This window comes from Squalius cephalus (assembly GCF_949319135.1).
Source record: "Squalius cephalus genome assembly, chromosome: 18".
Lineage (NCBI taxonomy): Eukaryota > Metazoa > Chordata > Actinopteri > Cypriniformes > Leuciscidae > Squalius > Squalius cephalus.
The window spans coordinates 18,286,758-18,306,124 of record NC_137139.1 but is presented as its reverse complement, the minus strand read 5'-3'; the positions used below and the strand labels follow the sequence as shown (position 1 = coordinate 18,306,124).

At 38.3% G+C, this 19,367-nt stretch overlaps 3 protein-coding genes across 5 annotated transcripts; 2 read left to right on the top strand and 1 right to left on the bottom strand.

The window, feature by feature from the left end:
- Positions 1-6,855: 6,855 nt before the first annotated feature.
- guca1b (guanylate cyclase activator 1B) lies at positions 6,856-10,724 on the top strand. Its single transcript, XM_079848917.1, has 4 exons — positions 6,856-7,707; positions 8,146-8,295; positions 8,613-8,727; positions 8,874-10,724. Exons 1-4 carry the CDS (start codon positions 7,507-7,509, stop codon positions 9,011-9,013), a joined length of 606 nt encoding a protein of 201 aa, XP_079705043.1. The 5' UTR covers positions 6,856-7,506; the 3' UTR covers positions 9,014-10,724.
- oard1 (O-acyl-ADP-ribose deacylase 1) lies at positions 10,615-12,648 on the top strand. 3 transcript variants are annotated; one of them, XM_079848913.1, is made up of 6 exons: positions 10,615-10,724; positions 11,011-11,059; positions 11,363-11,531; positions 11,632-11,690; positions 11,837-11,949; positions 12,154-12,272. In XM_079848913.1, the coding sequence occupies exons 2-6, from the start codon at positions 11,036-11,038 to the stop codon at positions 12,254-12,256; spliced, it is 468 nt and encodes a 155-aa protein (XP_079705039.1). In that variant the 5' UTR covers positions 10,615-10,724; positions 11,011-11,035; the 3' UTR covers positions 12,257-12,272. The 3 variants fall into 3 exon arrangements, with proteins under 3 accessions (XP_079705039.1, XP_079705040.1, XP_079705041.1); XM_079848914.1 differs by having other exon boundaries at positions 10,624-10,724; positions 10,974-11,059; positions 12,154-12,648; XM_079848915.1 differs by having other exon boundaries at positions 10,691-10,724; positions 10,980-11,059.
- Positions 11,084-17,738, bottom strand: apobec2b (apolipoprotein B mRNA editing enzyme, catalytic polypeptide-like 2b). The gene is made up of 2 exons (XM_079848911.1): positions 17,213-17,738; positions 11,084-14,361 (listed from the first exon to the last, which is right to left on the bottom strand). Exons 1-2 carry the CDS (start codon positions 17,506-17,508, stop codon positions 13,827-13,829), a joined length of 831 nt encoding a protein of 276 aa, XP_079705037.1. The 5' UTR covers positions 17,509-17,738; the 3' UTR covers positions 11,084-13,826.
- Positions 17,739-19,367: the final 1,629 nt, after the last annotated feature.

Below are 19,367 nucleotides of genomic sequence, written 5' to 3'. Positions count from 1 at the left end.
CATGCACTGAAATGTCAGTGGTGTTCAGTTCATACCGGAGTCGGACAATGATGCCTACAGAGCCAGAGAATATATGCTATACGGTTATAACTTATGTTGTCACCTTGCTTCTATCCACTACAAGCCTGTTGTAGTGTCCGTTTTCACTCCAGAAAATCACCATAATAGCTGAATAAAACAGTACAAGAAGTGCGCATTAATGTCTTATCCATAAACTCTCTCTCTCCCTTTCTTTATCATCAACATACACAGCGAATTACACAAAACCACTCGTTACAACTAACAGTAAACAAATATATACAGACTTTATGCCTTTTCAGGGGGTGCTTAATAAACTGGTAAACTGTAAAACAACTGTAATAAACTGTAATAAAGCGTGTGCTCTCCCGTTCATTACTGCCATGACCAGTATCGCTCCGGAGACTGTAGGCTGGATCAGCTGGTAGCCTACAGATCCATCCTCGAGTATAACAATTTTTTAGCAAAACCTGTTTTGTATTGTCCCTTTGTATTGACCATCAGTTCGCAAAGCAGTCTGGTGTAAAATGATTCGCGCAAACATGAACCCATTTAGGTAGATATGGGGACACATTCCCTTCAAAAATAAACTAAATCCACTGCGTCTTCAGCGGCTCTGATGTCAGGAGTACGTGAAGACTGCTGTGTTCACTCTTACATCCGACAAAAAACACCTTTCAGCTGTGCTGCCATTCTGGATTGCAGAAGAAAAGGATACAGGACAAGAAAGTTCTTACTTCAGCAATAAAAAAATAAATCTAAATCTAAAGTAATTTTTGCGTGTTGTGGTTGTATTGGATCATCGAAGGTCTGCAGCAAAGACATTGGTTAATAAAGCAAGATTAAATACATAATGTAAATTTGTGTAATGTAACATTTAATTATTGCAGGTTTGTATACTATTTTGAGTTTTCATTTCACTGTTCTTATTCATTTTGAGGAATGTCTGTTTTTGTGCAAGTAAGATGAGTAAATGCCTGCTCACATTTAGTCTAGAACTATAATATCCATCATGTTTATGTAATATCATAATTTTTATGGACAGAATTTCTAGGTGCAGCCAGGGGCCGGAGGGTGTCCGGTTTGGGGACCACACGTCTCTGCTTTTTGCGGATGATGTTGTCGTGTTGGCCCCATCAGACCAGGACCTTCAGCATGCACTGGGACGGTTTGCAGTCGAGTGTGAAGCGGCTGGGATGAGAATCAGCGCCTCCAAGTCCAAGGCCATGGTTCTCAGTCGGAAAAGGGTGGCTTGCCCACTTCAGGTTGGTGGAGAGTTCCTGCCTCAAGTGGAGGAGTTCAAGTATCTTGGGGTGTTGTTCACGAGTGAGGGAAGGATGGAACGGGAGATTGACAGATGGATCGGTGCAGCTTCTGCAGTAATGCAGTCGCTGTACAGGTCTGTCGTGGTGAAGAAGGAGCTGAGCTGCAAGGCGAAGCTCTCAATTTACCGGTCAATCCACGTTCCTACTCTCACCTATGGTCATGAGCTGTGGGTCATGACCGAAAGACAAGGTCCCGAATACAGGCAGCCAAAATGAACTTTCTCCGCAGGGTGGCTGGGCGCTCCTTTAGAGATAGGGTGAGGAGCTCGGTCACTCGGGAGGAGCTCAGAGTAGAGCCACTGCTCCTGCACATCGAGAGGAGCCAGCTGAGGTGGCTCGGGCATCTGTTCCGGGTGCCTCCTGGACGCCTTCCTGGGGAGGGATTATGTCTCCCGAACGCCTCGGTATCCCCCCGGAAGAGCTGGAGGAAGTGTCTAGGGAGAGGGAAGTCTGGGCGTCTCTGTTTAGACTGCTGCCCCCGCGACCCGGCCCCGGATAAGTGGAAGAAGATGGTATGGTATAACATCTATAACATCCATACACAGCGCACACAACGCCTCTGCACTTACTCCTGATTTCCCTCAACATGGGGACAGAAGAGGTATCTGTCAATTCATGGGAGAACAAAATAACTTGCGTTACTTATTCTAAAAAGTAACTCAGATATTTTGTTGTAAATTTAAAAGTAATATTACTTTACTAGTTACTTGTAATGCGTTACCCCAACACTGGTCGCTAATGTGTCATGTAGCACAACGGGCAAGTTTGCATAAAAAATGATTAAAAACAGGCTCAGTCTAATAAAACAAATGCGGTCTGTGTGATCTGGACCAAATGAATTGTGATTTATATTTTCTTTATTGACTGGTTTCAAAAACAAAGATAAACGAATTGCCCCAAAATGTCACTTCCATTCATTTTTGGATGGACACAACCAGAACATCTTTAAATGTCACTATAAACTCATGGCAAGACAGAGATTAAAGATGTCTTGTTTCTCGCCTCGCCTGTTGGGGTTGATTTACGAATTTGTGGTCTGGCAACTGTCTAAAAGACACTGATCTTTTGTTTTTCCCCACCTCATATCTTTAATATTTATAATAATAATAATAACTAATCCTTTTATTTTAAACAGGCTGCACAAATAATTAGATGAAGGACGTGGCCAAATCATTCATTCATTTGCATCAAAAAAGAATTAACAGTAAACAGTAAAGTGTTTTAATAAGCCTTTGAATCTGTTCTCAGGTAACTGCTGATACCCTAATTAAATAGCAGCAGCCAGTACTTATCCTAATTTCTGCTTTTTAATTTCCCTGCAGTGTGTATGTGCTGTGGATCATTATTACTCATTCTGATTAAAGGAGCGAGATGTAACTTCAGAAATATTACTCTCAGTTCCCTGCTGTGTTTTTGGGTGAGGGGCTTGTGGAGGTGGGATGAGAGACAGGGAAAATATTTATTCACTGCCCTGGCAACTGGATCAGGCATTAATCTCAATTCACGGCCATGAATAACTTTCCTCTCCGTGTCTTTTTTGATTGCATAATGTTGACACCCGCGGTCAGTTCGCTGACTAATGCCGAGAGAGATGTATCATTCTGAGGTAGGGCCTGCTTTTACGTTAGTAATCGCATTAAATAAATAGCCTATGTTAAATCCTCACAAGACTATTTTGACTTTGCAGTCTTTAATCCGAGCAATTATAAATAGGCTATATTTTGTGTGTAAATCAATCAACACTAAGTATTCATTGTGTTTAAAGGAAATGGGTTAAAAAGAAACCGATCAACCAACCAATCACCGTATGAAACTGTAGCCTTTGTAACACTGACACCCAGGGGCATCTGTTAGTATTTGTTTATTTTTGTAAAGTGGAACTATATAGAACTTTGTTTAAATTTTAATTACATTTGTGCTTTCTCCTCTTGTCCATGTTAATGATTGGCTGGCTATATTTGTGTCATGAAAACTGATTTAGTGTCATATCAGATTAGACCAGTGATGAATAATGTTCAAATCAGCACAGCTCAGCAGTCTATTAAAACTAAAGATATTAAAATCCACGTATGACTTGTAATTAAGCATATTCAAAGTGAACTCAGTGCCAATTTCTCCATCAGTCAGCCCTGATTACTGCTTCATTTGGAGTTATTATCACTTTACAGCCACTAAATCATTTTCAGATCTAAAGGCATTGTAATAATACTGACAAACATTTGTCACCTGGTGAAAATTAAGTAATTAAGTAATCCATGAGTGAAATGAATACTAAAAGAGTTTTATAGGCTTAAACATGATTTGCATTTTTAATAACAATAAAAATGTCACCACGATCTGATTTTGAAGAAATATCGTAGTATCGTTCTACAGTGCATTCTATGAGTTGCAGTTCTGGAGCCTTCTTTCTTGAATGCTTCTGTTAAATACATCTACTGTAGCTGAAAAATTAAGCACCGTTTATTTCATTTGTATATTATATGTTGTGTAAATGTAATGTGTATCTTTGTCCTTATCGTTTAATAACAAAGAAAATGATGACAAAGATTTTTATCTTCACCACTTTGGTCTAAATGTCTGCCATTCTTTTTATATTTTGTTACCTTGTAAGGTTTTGTTTTTAAAATAGGGACATTAGTTTGGCTGTAATGCTCAGTCACTTGCAAAATAGTAAAACCAACATGAAAAAGAATCGTGAATCGTAATTTTCCTGAAAAAATTAGTGACACGTTTTTTTTGTGTTGTTGTGCCCATGCCGGTGTCCAGCGTCCATGCCGGAGTCTGTGCTGGTGTCCGTGTCGGTGTCCATGACGGTGTTCGTGTCAGTGCCAGTGTCAGTGCCGGTGTCCGTGTCAGTGTGCCTGTGTCCATGTCAGTGTTCGTGTCTCTGCCCGTGTCGGTGTCCGTGCCGGAGTCCGTGCCGGTGACCATGCTGGAGTTCGTGCCATTGTCCATGCTAGTGTCCGTGCCATTGTCCTTGCCAGCGTGCGAGTGTGCCTGTGTCCATGTTCGTGTCTCTGCCCGTGCCGGAGTCCGTGCCATTGTCCATGCTAGTGTCCATGCTGTTGTCCGTGCCAGCATGCCAGTGTGCCCATGTCCATGCCGGAGTCCGTGCCGGTGTCCATGCCAGAGTCCAGTCCAGTGTCCGTGCTAGTGTCCGTGCCACGGTCCGCACTGGTGTCCTTGTCCGTGCCCGTGCCGGTGTCCGTGCCAGAGTCCGTGCCGGTGTCTGTGTCCTTGTCCTTGTCAGTGCCAGTGCCAGTGCCAGTGTCCTTGTCCTTGTCCATGTAAGTGTCCGGGCCAGAGTCCGTGCCGGTGTCCATGCCAGAGTCCGAGCCCATGTCCTTGTCCGTGCCAGTGTTCGTGCCGTTATAGAAAGCAGTATGGCAATTTAGTCCATACTGTTGTCCGTGCCAGTGTCCGTGCCCGTGTCAGTGTGCCCGTGCCGGTGTGCCTGTGTCCATGTCACATGCCGGAGTCCTTGCCAGTGACCGTGCAGAAGTCCGTGCCGGTGTCGTGCCGATGTCCGTGCCGGTGTCCGTGCCGGTGTCCGTTTTCTCGTCCGTGCCCGTGCCAGTGTTCGTGCCGGAGTCCGTGCCGATGTCCGTGCCAGAGTCCGTGCCAGGCAAGTGCACAGCACCAGAGAGTAATCTTGATTACAAAAGCAAGAAAGCTACATAATCAAATTCACAAATATTACACCATTTAAACATTATTAAAAATACATAGGCTACTGAGTTACTAAAACAATCTTTGTCAAAGAATACACTTGTTTGTTCACAGTTTGAACGTTCTTGTTTCCATTTGATTAATTTCAAGATCTGCGGTGAATTATCCATTGTTGCTTTTACAGCTACAAAGCTGGGAAGCACTAAATGATATTCAAAATCACATTGCATGCTTTTAACATTAAACAAAGCACATAAACAGTAGGCCTACCTGAGATTATCATTGCCACACTTTGTGTTTGTTGTTCCAACGCGATGTCGCAGAAAAATAGAAACCGTTTCTAAAATAGAATCGTCGCGTGTCGCCGTCTCGGCTGGTTAGTACAAAAACTCTGCGCCATAAACATAGAAAAGATACCTTTTATCGCGCCTCGCGTGTAGTTAGGAAACGGTTTAATGCTCAGTCACTTGCAAAATAGTAAAACCAACATGAAAAGAATCGTGATAAAATCATGACTCGTGATTTTCCTGAAAAAAATCGTTATATGATATTTTTGCCATATCGCCCACCCCTATTATGTAGTGTACAAGTTCTCCATATTTGTTATTGTATTCTGAATTAATCCAATAAGATTAGTAATTATTTGTTCAATGAGTGGCCTGGATACCTCTAGGCCAGAGTAGCTTATCCTCGTGAAGTATGCAGTCAGCATTTTGGAAAAGGTCTTTAAAGTTCACCAACTGACAAAACACACACCTTGTAGCCTGTTAAACTAGCACTTGAACACAAATGACTGTCTTTAACGAGTATGTTGATATGCAGGTGCGTGTTTAAACAGTAAAATGCATCAAAGCATTGTGAACATAATAAGACAGGCACTTCTCCACTACTGTATATAACGAGAATATTGAAATCATACCATCAATGTTGCAATTATATCCTTTAATATCACATATAATCCTTTTTTTTTTAGGTTATGCACTCATATGACTATCAACATTTATGAGTAGGCTACTGATAACAGATCAAATCCACCTTCAGGCTATCATCTCGATTCCTTCTGTCTTTTTTAGAAACCATACACAGTTTGTTGTTTATGTGAGATAATAATGGGCCCATGTGCAGCATATCGTGTTAAAACAGGTTTGTGATCTATTGGATCTGGATCACCCATACCTGAAAATTAAGCCATTGGACTTCTTGTTATTGATATATTTACTTTTGAAAAGTAATGTTTCCAAAAGGAGGTTTTTGTGGCAATGTCTAGAGGATACATTTTTGGTTCCCCAAAGAAATTTAAGTAAACAGTTCTTAAAGGAACCACATTTATTCTTAGTGTGAGGACCATTTTAATAATCTGAAGAATCTTTTTCCTCTGTAAAGAACCTTTTGTGCAAGGGAAAGGTTCCATGGATGCTAAAGGTTCTTCATGGAACCAGATACCAATGAAAAACCTTTTATTTTTTGGATTTTTAGTTTTCACTGCGGTCTGAAGTGGTACGAGTCCAGACAAAATGCAGCACCCTCATGAACTAGGCCAGACTTCTCTAGATCCTATTTTTGAAAAACTATAAATAGTAAGAGCAGAGGGCAGAAGGGATTATGACTCAGATTGTCTGAATGATTCACAGGCTGGAGTGATCGAGAGATGTATACGGTCGGGCAGGGGTTTCATGATCCAGGGACCCTCTCCTCATCCAGGCTCTCGGCCAAATAACGGACCCTAAATGTGAAAATGCATATCATTAATGTACCACATTTATTATTTGAAATATATAGAATATACAGTCAAACCAAAAATGATTCAGACACCAGATATCATTTTTGATATTTTTTACTAGTGGGTGTAGGACACTATAGTTCATTTACGTCAGTGAGGATAGCAAAATAAAGTAAACTGTTATTATACCCCAAAATACATACAGTCTTCATACAGTGGATTACCAGTAAAATGTATAAAAATTTGGGACCAAAAATTGTTCAGACTCTTTGAGCTGACCATGTTTTGCTTAAGTTTTTTTTCTTTTTATTGCAGATGCGACTTTTTTACACCACAGACCATAAATGTTGGTTTGATATGCAAGACTCTATATATGGAACATTCTGTGCACTAAATGTTTATTATAGCAAAGCTCTTGATCTTGTTTCAAGCTAATTGATTCAGACATGGATTGATATGAATAATCTCTTGCCGTCATGTGATTCAAAATAATCCTAGTGCTGAGTCCCAAGCCAGTAGAGAACTTTCACTGAAAGGTTGAGGTTTCTTTTACACTTTGGTCAATTTTAACTTAGTTTAACTAAGTTTTTTTCTGATATTTCTAAAGGGGATATACGTTTGTGTCCTAAATCAGACATATTCAGTGCTGTATCATCATCTTGTGGGGCTTAAAGGTTTATTGGGATGTCTAAATCAGGGAGAACTCCAGGAAAGTGAAACTGCCCGATGTGATCAGCAGAGAAGCTTGCGGTTTTTTATTGTCATCTTTTCGTGATGGGTCAACGACTCAGTGAGGATTCTGACGACAAAGAAATTGATGTTGCTGAACTGCAGGAGTGGTATAAAAAGTTTGTGGTGGAATGTCCGAGTGGAACCCTCTTCATGCACGAGTTCAAGAGCTTCTTCGGTGTAACTGGAAACCAGGAAGCGGCAGATTACATAGAAAACATGTTCCGTGCTTTTGATAAAAATGGGGTAAGTGATTCAATTTCAGTTACCTTACACAAAGTAGGCATAAACACTCTGTAGGAGACTGTGTAGACACTCAAAAATAACTTAATACTATAATATAATATATGAAGAGTTCAGATGCAAAAGCCTCTAAGTGCCATCTGAAATTTTCTTCTAGAATGATCATTTTTATCAAGCTTGTATATTTAAGTTCAGTAATTTCACTTAAATAACAATTCATAGGTAAATTTCATTGCCATTTAAGTGACATTACTGAACTTAAATATGCAAGCTTGATAAAAATGATCATTCTAGAAGAAAATTTCAGATGGCACTTAGAGGCTTTTGCATCTGAACTCTTCATATATCCCTATAATATAGAGGCATATGTAATATACATGAACTTAGAATTCTCAGAATTTTTGGCAGTTCATTCTTATTTTCTCATTCATTGTTTCGTAGGACAACACTATTGATTTTCTGGAATACGTTGCAGCCTTGAATCTAGTGTTGCGAGGAAAGTTGGAGCACAAACTGAAATGGACTTTTAAAATGTATGACAAGGATGGGAGTGGCTGCATCGACAAAACAGAGCTCAAGGAGATTGTGGAGGTAATCATCCCTCGTGTCCTTTTCCCATTGTCAATCACACCGACTTAAACATTAAACAGTTGAGATTACAATTCTTCAGTGGTTTACTTGATTTAAGAAAAAAAGAATGAAAGCCATTACCATGGGTATTTGGTTGCATTTCCATTTGTACTGAGATTACAATTTCACGACTGGTTTCATCACTTTCAAGTGAGATGTTTACATGGGATTAATCCAGATGATAGCAGGACATTTGTGTGCAGAGATGATATAACACTGTAAAGAAGACATTTATGCATTTATGATTAAAATAGTCACCTTTTACTTTACTTTTATAGTCAATCTACCGACTAAAGAAAGCCTGCCATGGTGAACTTGATGAGGAGTGTAACCTACTGACCCCAGATCAGGTGGTGGACCGAATATTTGAGCTAGTGGATGAGAACGGAGATGGTAAAACCTACTATGATTCATTATTTTTCTAGACAGTCACTAAACGGCTATAGCCAAACTCTAGGCTTTTTCCTTCTTTACATATCTGTGCTTAAAGGCAGCCTTTATAAAGATGCTGATGCTGAGTTTCTGTCCTGCGTCCACAGGGGAGTTGTCTCTGGATGAGTTCATTGACGGGGCGCGACGTGACAAGTGGGTCATGAAGATGCTTCAAATGGACGTGAACCCCGGGGACTGGATCAATGAACAGAGACGCCGCAGCTCCAACTCCAACTCCAACTCCTGAACTCTACATTCACCAAAACAACCCTTAAATTAACCGACATATACATGTGCAGTTTCTCAACTACAGTTTTAGACATGGTTCATGAAAGTGAATCTTGAGTCATCAGTACAAATTATATATAGCCTATTTTATTTTATTTTATTTTTTTACCATAGTGTCTATCTCACGTTTATTTTTTGACCAACAGAATTCAGTTTATCTGCATTTATATATTCATGTTTTCTTTATTGTTTCTTTCGTTCTTGTTGCTAGGATCTGTGGATGGTTCACTTTAAATATTGATCTATTATTCTGCAGATAAGGTGCATTTGTTTAACTTTTTCCGGCATATTACTCTGTTTATAAAAACAGCCATCAGTTACAAATGGGTTACAAATCTGATGTTTGTAAATATATGAATATTGTAAAGTCTCTTGAAGGTCAAAATTGTAAAAGTATTTGCATCTGTACATTTCACCAAAATAAAACCCATCAATTATGTATTAAATATACTATTAATTAATTTCACCTTTTTCTCATTTCTTACAAGCTCACGCTATAGAATTAGATACAATTTGGTGACATGCATTTTTGTCAGTTGTGTTACATATAACCAATGGCAAAAAGAAAAAGTAATTCTACAGTAACTGCATTGCCAATCATATTGCAGACTGTTTTATTAAAACTGTGTTATAATCTGCTATATTGCTATCCCCTCACTGCAAATAACTTTTAGCCCCAGGATTGTCACTTTTTTAATATCAATGGTGCTACAGAAACATAAAATTGTATTTTAAGTAGGCCTATTTTAACCCTAAAAATGGCTAGACCATAAAGAGAAATCAGAACATTTATTTATTGCTATTTTCCATATTCTTAGGACACAAATAATGCAATTTCATGATTTAAAAAAAAAAAAACATGACTTTTTGATTTTAATATTATCCGGACATGTCGCCAGGTATAAAATCATTGAAAAAAGAAAGCTTGTTTGGCAATGCGTGTACAACATTATAACCAAATTTTAAAAACATTTATTCGCTCATTACTTAAACTAAGCATTCTTTGTAAAATTCTGTTGAACAATAAGCATAATGCCTATTTATGAATATATTATAGCCTACTGTATCATATTTAATACGCGTATTTCAATGAATGGATATATACCCCCAAACTGGCGACATTTCCTGGGAGATACAAACATTTACAGACAGGCTATTATGACAAATTTACAAATTAAATTCATAAAATTTCAAAACAAACATAATAAGCTAACGCTTAACAACAACTTTTTAAACATGTAAATACCCTCCAAATATAGTAAATATCTGAAATATATCAACTTTTATCTGAAGGCAAGTATTTCCCACAGGTCATGTTGTTTTTAATTGCTGCCCGTGAAATGAATGAACAAAGTCACAAGATCTAAATATTCTCAACAAACACCCTTTAAACATGAAACCAAGAAATGAGACCTACACTCTCAAATGTTTGTATCCCCCAGGAAACGTCGCCCATTTTAGGGTTTAAAATATGAATTAATATTTATTGATTAAAATGGATATATAGACAGGATGCTCTTGCACTCCCTGACGCTAGATGGCACTCAAGCCTTTCAATACAACCAATTTAAACCTGAGCTAGAAGCCAAAGTGAAACCAGTGTTTTCGTTGTTTAAAAGGACACAGAACCATAGTCGGGCACAGAACACACATTCAGCTTTATTTTTGAGGTAAGTTATCAAACCACCAGCTCTAACCAACACACAACGTATCTAACCAGGGAATCTCTAAGTACTTGAACATGTTATGTTTGTGCACCTTAGTTCTTCGTAAATGTTAGGTTGTCACTGTTTTTTGTATGTTGCAACTTTAAACAATGATTAATTGTATTTTCTGTTGACCAAAAAAAAAAAAAAAGAAGAAGATTTTTACGGTTTCATGATGCATTGTTTGACTATGAGCCTGTGATACATTTTTAGATATAGATAGTTAACGTTAGTGGAAAAATACCCACAGTGAAGTCCCTGCTCAAACGTCAAAGATGGACAAGATCGTGCGGATGAAGGTATGGCAAATGTTTTCATATTAGTTTTTTAACTTGCTGAGTCTTACTGTTTTACTTTTCAAATCTGTGTAAAGATTGCCCCTGCAAAAGCATTTGGAAATGACCCTTAAAATGAAAATGAAAGCAACCTTAAAATATGTCAGTGTCATTGTTTTGTCTCAAGATGCACATCAGGAAATGTTTTTTCTATGGCACTTTTATAAAAGCTACTTAAATGTCCTAATTAAACTAAGGTCTAATCCTGGCTTAATCTAAGCCCTGTCTGTGAAATCAGGCTTTTATGTTCTTCCTCATTTGTTGCAGCTCCCGTGCAGCTCAGGGTGGCGGCTGCTCTACATGAGAGGAGATTTGTTCACCTGTCCGTCCACCGATGCCCTGGCGCACTGCATCAGTGAAGACTGCCGCATGGGAGCAGGGATCGCTGTGCTCTTCAAGAGACGTTTTCGTGGAGTTAAGGAGCTTCTGGCTCAGAGTGAGTGTGAATAATCATTACTGACAAGTGCACTTCATATAACACTCAAATCACACACATTTGATTCTCAGTTTTCTTTGCTGCCTTCTGTTTTGCGTAGATAAGCAACCTGGGGAATGTGCAGTCCTTAAAAGATCTGATCGCTTTGTGTATTACCTGGTAAGATGGCTTTTAGCGTTTATTTCACTTTAATTCACATCTGTTCTATGTTTTTCTAAATAAATTAGGATGAGAGTAGAGTTTTCTGGACTTACAGCTTTCTTTGTTCATCAAAAATGACCTTTTCCACCTTTTTCCTGCATTAGGTCACAAAGAAAAAGTACAACCAAAAACCCACCTATGACACTCTCAGAAAGAGCCTTGTGTCTATGAGGGAACACTGCTTGGCCAATGCCGTTAACAGTATATCCATGCCTCGGTAAACTAACACGTTTAATAATAGCGCTATTTTGAATATGAATAAATGAATATAAATGACTATGAAAAATAATGTCGCTCAATACTCATATATAGCTTGATAATTGCATTTTTCAATACCAATTTTGCGTAACTTTTCTTTTAAATTACTTTTTATTGTTCTGCTGAATAGACTGCAATAACTAAAGTCATTTTTTCTTGCTAGGATTGGCTGTGGTCTGGATAAACTGGAATGGGAAAATGTGTCTTCTATTATTACAGAAGTTTTCCAGGACACAAAAATCTCCATCACTGTGTACTCAATCTAGACCACAGTAGGTCTGAAACTCACATTATTTCTAAACCCTTCTTAAAGAATGGTCTACGGTTTGCTTTTTGTTCCAATGGAATTTCACAACATGCTGTGTGGTGGCGGGTGTTTATTAGTCTTGTTCTGGTTTGCATAACCGCTATAGAATGTAAAAAGACTGTTATATTTATATACAATAAGAATTTCGATGTTCTTGTCACCACTAGAGGGTGCATGTCTGACTATTTTACTTTTCAAATCTGTCAGTATTGTCCCAGCAATATGTCTCTGCAAAAGCATTTAGAAATGATCCTCAATGGGGGTAAAAATTAGTGTTTTATTGGATTGCTTGAATCTTAAAATAAAGAAATTGTTTAATTTTGTAAATAAAGTTCAGTATGTCTTCAAGTTCATATTTTTCCAGTAAAATATTACTAATTAAGTGCACCACAAATATTACCCATAAATAATGATTTCACCATTATTCTGAAATTCTTATTTCCAATTGATTCTTTAGTATAGCAGTTCCTGGAGACATTCAACAGTTGTTGCTTAATTCGAACCGCTTACTAGCATTCTACTTTTACCATGTATTTCTATGGCAGAAATGGTAAGATTTGTATGCAGTTCTGCAGTCATTTCGAAGGCTATGCCCTCCAAAGGTAGCATTAGTCGGCCACATGCATCATCGAGGCTCTATCGTTTGTGAAGCAACCATTCGAAAAACTAGTTATTCTTCGTGAGGCATAATTACTGTAATTTCTTTCTTACTTTGGAAACAAATGTAACCTGTGTGCGTGTAGCCTTCGAAATGAGACGCAACTAAAATGTGCAGTTTTGATCCACTGATTTAGTATATTATAAGCAGCGTTGAAAAGCATCATACCTTATACCGCTGTCTTTAGATTGTGCTCATGATAGGAAATTGACTCATGTTTATTGCATTAACATACAGGATTTCAAAATATTAGACAAAAATAGAATAGTTAACCATGATGCTTAGAGCAAAGCAAACTATATTTTGGTTTGCAAAAGAATATACTTGGAATTAACTGGAAAATAATCAATTTCATGCTTGTAATGAGCACCCAGATGTTTGGCATCTAAAGATTTTCCTAAAATTTTACTCTATAAAATCGGAATATTGACAACAGCTTGTTCCTTTGCTACTTTGTACCTCATCTACCCCCAAAAGCTGAATTTTAGTACCTTAGAGTAGTAATACATACCCTTAAGGTATTACTACCAACTTTTAGGGGTAAATAAGCTGCAGAGTTAAAAGACATTAAGAGACAAGCTAAAGGTAAATTCTTTGCACCTTTTTTTCTAAGAATGTATGATATTCTTTATATTTGAGATACCTCACTAAGTACTACATGTGAGTGTGGTTTGAATTCATTAATTGGATTATAAACTTATGTAAAGTCAGCCATGTAATGTTACAAGAGAAATAGTGTTGACAGAAGAAACAAGACTGCTAAAATGACAGGTTGATTGTAATAATTTGCTTTGAAGTACCAATTTCCTTAAAGGCAGTTCATTTGCGGTATTAAACAATCTTAATCATAGGCCAGCAGCGGCTCTTTATCCTACTTTAAAATATCACGCAACTTCTCATCATAATAATCATAGCTATCTTGACAGTCTTCCCATGGTGCAAAGTTATCTTCCTCGTTCTCAACGAAAGTAGACCAAACATATAAAAAATCCAAAGGCCTCATCATGCGTAGTTTACATCCCGCCCTAGCTAGCGCCTGAAGTCCGGCCTGTATCTCTGGTTCCTCCCACTGGAAAAGGCGGGAGCAGTGGATATTAAGGCGCAGTGACTTGCGTGCTTGCAAGATCTCGATAAGCTTAGCGGCGCAGGCTGCGCAAGGGCTCGAGGACGTGTACCAGGTCACTGTGTACTGGAGTGACTTGTCGTAATAGGCCAGCACCTGTTGAAAGAAGGCCTCTTCAGCGTGTGAACCCGTATGCTCGTCCTCCAGGTAACCACGAAGGCCGTCTGTCTCCATAGCGCCCCCTTGAATGTCTACCTGGTAGCACAGGAAGGTCTTATTGCGCCCGGAAGAATATTCCACGTTTTTAAACTGGAACTTGAAGAAGGTGGGGTTGATTCTGTCTCTGTGGGAAGAAGGAGGACATTTGGAGTCTTAAGTAATGCCTGACTTTTATAACCTTTCCTGTTTTCTGATTTCAGCAGAATTCCAGCAATTAGTGCAAACAATGCCTAAGACATAAACTCACACATTCCATTGACTTATAAAGCCCTAAACGGCTTAGCTCCAGTCTATTTAACGGATCTTCTATCGCCCTACAATCCATCGCGCTCTTTAAGATCACTAAATTCGAGGCTTTTGGTCATACCTAGGATATCCAGATCCACCAAAGGAGGGAGAGCATTTTCACATTTAGCTCCAAAACTCTGGAATAGCCTTCCTGATACTGTTCGTTGCTCAGACTCGCTCTCCCAGTTTAAAACTAGATTAAAGACGCATCTCTTCAGCCAGGCATTCATCTAAAATTTTAATCTTACAGTTAAATCCGGTCTCTAGTTCATAAACGCCAGAGGAGAACTGGCCCCCGACTGAGCCTGGGTTCTCCCAAGTTTTTTTTTTTTCTCCATTAGGTCACTTGATGGAGTTTTTCGGTTCCTTGCCACTGTTGCCTTTGGCTTGCTCAATTGGGGATATTTTGGGGATATTTAATTTAATTTTATCAATCAATAAATTCCACTAGAAACAAACCTTGTTGTATTATTTTAATTTAATACTGTGAAGCTGCTTTGATACAATCTGTATTGTGAAAAGTGCTATACAAATATACTTGACTTGACTGTGAGAAAACTGGAATACACCACACAAACCAATTTTAAAACACTAGGCATCATACATGTTTGTAAATGGTTACAGAGAAAAACTGGGCATCATACAAAACTGAGATTCACACATTACTAGACTAGTTCTTCCGAACGCAACATACTCATGTAGAGACATGCACCTCGCTGCTAGGAGACACATGACAGATGAAAATAATATGTGTTCTAAAATATCAAACGTGTTCTCAAACACATCTACTCCGACTGATGAAATCAAGTCTGTGCCTTTAATAAACTATGCGATTTTCTATGAAATCTGTCATTTCCGACTGGCCAAAATCTGTAGACTGGCTCTTATTTGCAGCAAAATCAGGCGAAAAAAAATGTGTGTTTAAAAAAAGGATCCATTAACTTTTGGCAAGAAGTTTTTTTGCTTGGGTGGCCACTAATAGGCCTACAGTGACTCAAAGGGAGTTAATAGGCTTGTATAGAGCTCTTTGTTTAAATATATTCTTATAAAATCTAGTTTAATTGTGATATTTGGAAGAAGAACCGATTGTCTGATAAGACAAAAACTGAACTTTTAGCCTCATGACACTACAAGACAAAGTCAATGGCCACTTAAACACCACACCTATGTGCTTGCTGAACAATGAACTTCAAAACCAGACATTAATGGTAAATAGGTCCTAACAGCTTCTACTCTTCAGAGAAGGATTTGCACTAAAGTTGGATCATGGTTGTGGAGATTTGAAGTTTTTTCACATTAAGCTCAGTAAACCTGATACATTTAGTCATTTAGCAGACCTCACTTAGTGAAGTCACAGAGCTCTTCTGCCCTGTAAATCTCTATGCTTGATTTTATGCTACTGTTGTTACTGTGGGTGTAGCTGAAATAATGAAACTGGTTAATTAATAGGCAGTGTCCTCATACTTAGTCATTAAGTGCCAAAAGCATCATGGTTTAGGGATACACCTACTAGTCTGTGGCAAGGACAGGAAAAATCATAAAGACAAAAAAGAGAAATTGATTGCGCTGAATAGCACACATATCCTAAAGAAAAGAAAAAAACTGGGGTTTAAAGCAATGCCCTGGATTGGTCTAATTCACATTGTTGCCCAGCAGGATGGAATTTGAGATGTATCTGTTGTCAGAGGTGATCCCACCAATTATTATTTCTAGAGTGATAAATACTCATGCATTAAGTTCTAGTCTATCATAAAGTTTTAATTTGTTAAAATGTATTTTAAGTGAAGTAATCTTAAAATCGATAGTGGTGTCATTCATGCTGTATGATAAAATGTGAAACAGTTTATCTACAATGTTGTATAGAGAAAATTCTTCTACCTTGATATTAAATGAATTTTTTTTCACACAACATTTATACCATGCTGTTGTGATCATACTCTTCCCCTTAAAGGTGCATTTTAGTACCTTAAAGTAATAAAGTAGTAAAAAAAAGTTCCCATTAAATTGAAATTGAAGTTTTTTGGCTTTTAGTATGAATTTTAGCCTTAAGGTTATCTATAAGCTAGTGTGCTCCAAAACACCACCAACATTCGTGTTTAGAAGATATTCCGCCAATATGGATCAATGATTTAAAATCGGTCACTTGTTCACACATTTACTATTTTCTACATGGTGAATGGCACATTAGGGGATAGGGATAGGGAGTGATTTAGACAGTGTAAACATGCTTTTTATTGGGGTGAATGAAGTCTGGTTTGGCATTAGTGTCACTGTCACGTGAACCGCTGCAATGCGCACACAGTCTGCTCCGGTCCAGAGACACGGATCATATGCGCAAACCTATTGGACACATTTGAATTCTTCACAGAATGCTATATTTTAAAATTATATGGAGGAGATTAGAGAAGAAACGGTTGGGAATCTGCGGCCTTACCGAGCTCAACGGCTCTGGCCAATATGATATAAACGAAACGCTATAGGCTATTTTTAAAAAGTCCTTTAAAAAGGCTCTTGCTTCCATTTAGGGGTAACTAAGGTACAAATCTGTCCCATTAAAGGAAGGCTACTGACCCAGTGAAAAGCTATTTTTGCAATAAAAAACAAATTCTATGACTGTTCTCACTGAGTGATAGAAATAGGGGTTACTATGGGTTCCAGTAAGTATAAGTGAAAGATGTGTGACGTACCCTACAATGATCTCAAATGGAGGCAGCTCCATAGGCTCCAGCTCAAACTCCTCATCTTTGACAGGGCCTTTGGCTCCTTCTGCTATCTCCCCATTTCCTTGTGGCATCTCCTCATCTTTTTGCTCATTTTCTGGGGTCTTCTCCGGCTTCTTCGTCATCTTTTCATCTTTAACCTTGTTCTTTTCTTTCTCCTTTTGAGGTTTACTCTCTACTTTCTCCACTTTGTCCACTTTCTTCTCTTTCTTTTTCATCACACTGCCTTTACTGGGAGTCTTGCTGTCCTTTTTGTCCGCCATGATTTAGCTGTGCGATGAAATGAGTCTGCTAGATGGGAGCGTGTGAGGGGTGCTGTTGATTCAGTGTGTGTGAGTCAGAGAGATGACAGCCGAAATATGTTCCTAAGTCTGAGAGTTGAAGATGAAGATAAAGATAACTCACTGTCACAAACAGGAGCTGGTCAGAGAACGCACAAGGGAGGGAGACTGAAAGGGCAGCTGCTCTCTTGTTTCAATGCTATAAAAAGGCTAAAGTATAATGAAGAGGGGGGTTTTCATACATTCATTGTTTAAACACACCACCACCCATTTGTTCAACAAGTGCTTCAACTAGCCTTTTTTTCCAGCTCAGTTTCAAATATGTAATGAGCATTGATAACCAGGTATATAACCAGGCATTTCCCTTCCCTTCTAATTAGGATATTATTGCTGTTCACACACCAACAACAGGCAGTTTATTAATAACTGTAGTTTGGCAGAGAGTTCAGAATGACTCAGTCTCTTCACATAGTGAATGCCATATTCAGTTTAGGCCCTTACGACCCTCACATCAAGGTCGTTTAAAGGTCAGCATTGCACTGATCAGTCCCTGAAAAACGTTCTTTTTTTTTTTTTTTCATTCACTTACCCATTGGTAAACTGTGTCATTATTGTTTACAGATACTTGAGTTGTGTTGGAGGAACTGAGTCACTTTCTAGAAGATAACCTTTGCGGTGTGAAATACAGTGTATTTTAAGGTTATATTCTTGTACAGAGTGCGGATGTCCCCACTCTACCCATTAGAGTCATTACTAGTTCCCTTCCAGCTTTTGTACACATTCTTGAACTTCTTCCAGAGCCGGGAAACCTGGGAAAGTCCAATGGTTTTGGCTATGTTTAGAATGCTAGCATACTTACTGAATACTGCGCTAAAGTATACACTGTGTACTACTATTTAAAAAAAAATACTATGTGAAACAGAAGGCATTTTCCATGTTAAAAATTATCATCACATGTTTAATTCCACAAATCTGCCCAGCATCTTTTGGCTAATATTCTGGTTCATCCATAACAATAGAACAAAGAAGAAATGGAAGATCAGTGCATGGGATATGACGATTTAGTAGGCTCTGTTAGGCTACTTCACATTTTTAGCAAATGCAGTATGCCATTTGAGTCCTTAACATAATGTGCATATATACATAATACTGCAGCAATAGTAAGAGTATAGCAGTCCCACATCTCTGACTTATAGGCTACATTGGTTATTGACCATAAAAAGCAGGTGCATTACTAGGGTATTTATTTTAAGAGTCATATTAAGTCTATTGCTATAAAGGTTGTATGAATACAGAACACATCCTAAGAACAGAAATGTTTGATCAGTTATGAATTGTTTAAATATAGACCTGAGTAGCTGGTGTTGGGTCACGTATCGTCCATTATAAAAGTGGACGTACACATTGTTTAGTAAAATACCATCTCACCTCCCCTGAGCCACAGTATTTAGCTGAAGAGCTGCTTCTCAAACAGATCTGGTCTGAATTGTACTGTTGATCCCGCTATGGGACGTTTTTCGTTCACATTAATTAATTATATCAGTATGCTAGATTTATTTTATCTGCCTTTGACAGATAACGTCAAACTTTTGATAACTGAATGGTATAACCATCATTTTGGTGGTATACTGTGGTCTGAATCTGATGTACTAAAATCTAAAAAGTTTTTCCTTTGGGTTTTTTGTGCACGCTCCTATAGACTCGAGTAACTGAATGTTAACTGAATGGCCAAAACGCATAAAAAGTTTCCGTTTTTAGTTGAAAACGGTGTCATGTAAACGGCCCCTAAAGCAGCATAAATTTGATTTTGAATTTTATAAGCTCTTTGTTATGCATAACAG

What these genes read in the sequence shown, in the direction of transcription:
- guca1b (XM_079848917.1), top strand. Translation starts at nt 7,507, where the DNA reads ATGGGTCAACGACTCAGTGAGGATTCTGACGACAAAGAAATTGATGTT. An exon ending in GTGCTTTTGATAAAAATGGG is followed by an intron (nt 7,708 to 8,145) that starts GTAAGTGATTCA and finishes ATTGTTTCGTAG; the next exon opens with GACAACACTATTGATTTTCT. An exon ending in AGCTCAAGGAGATTGTGGAG is followed by an intron (nt 8,296 to 8,612) that starts GTAATCATCCCT and finishes TTACTTTTATAG; the next exon opens with TCAATCTACCGACTAAAGAA.
- oard1 (XM_079848914.1), top strand. Translation starts at nt 11,036, where the DNA reads ATGGACAAGATCGTGCGGATGAAG. An exon ending in ACAAGATCGTGCGGATGAAG is followed by an intron (nt 11,060 to 11,362) that starts GTATGGCAAATG and finishes CATTTGTTGCAG; the next exon opens with CTCCCGTGCAGCTCAGGGTG. An exon ending in AACAGTATATCCATGCCTCG is followed by an intron (nt 11,950 to 12,153) that starts GTAAACTAACAC and finishes TTTTCTTGCTAG; the next exon opens with GATTGGCTGTGGTCTGGATA.
- apobec2b (XM_079848911.1), bottom strand. Translation starts at nt 17,508, where the DNA reads ATGGCGGACAAAAAGGACAGCAAGACTCCCAGTAAAGGCAGTGTGATG. An exon ending in CCATTTGAGATCATTGTAGG is followed by an intron (nt 14,362 to 17,212) that starts GTACGTCACACA and finishes TTCTTCCCACAG; the next exon opens with AGACAGAATCAACCCCACCT.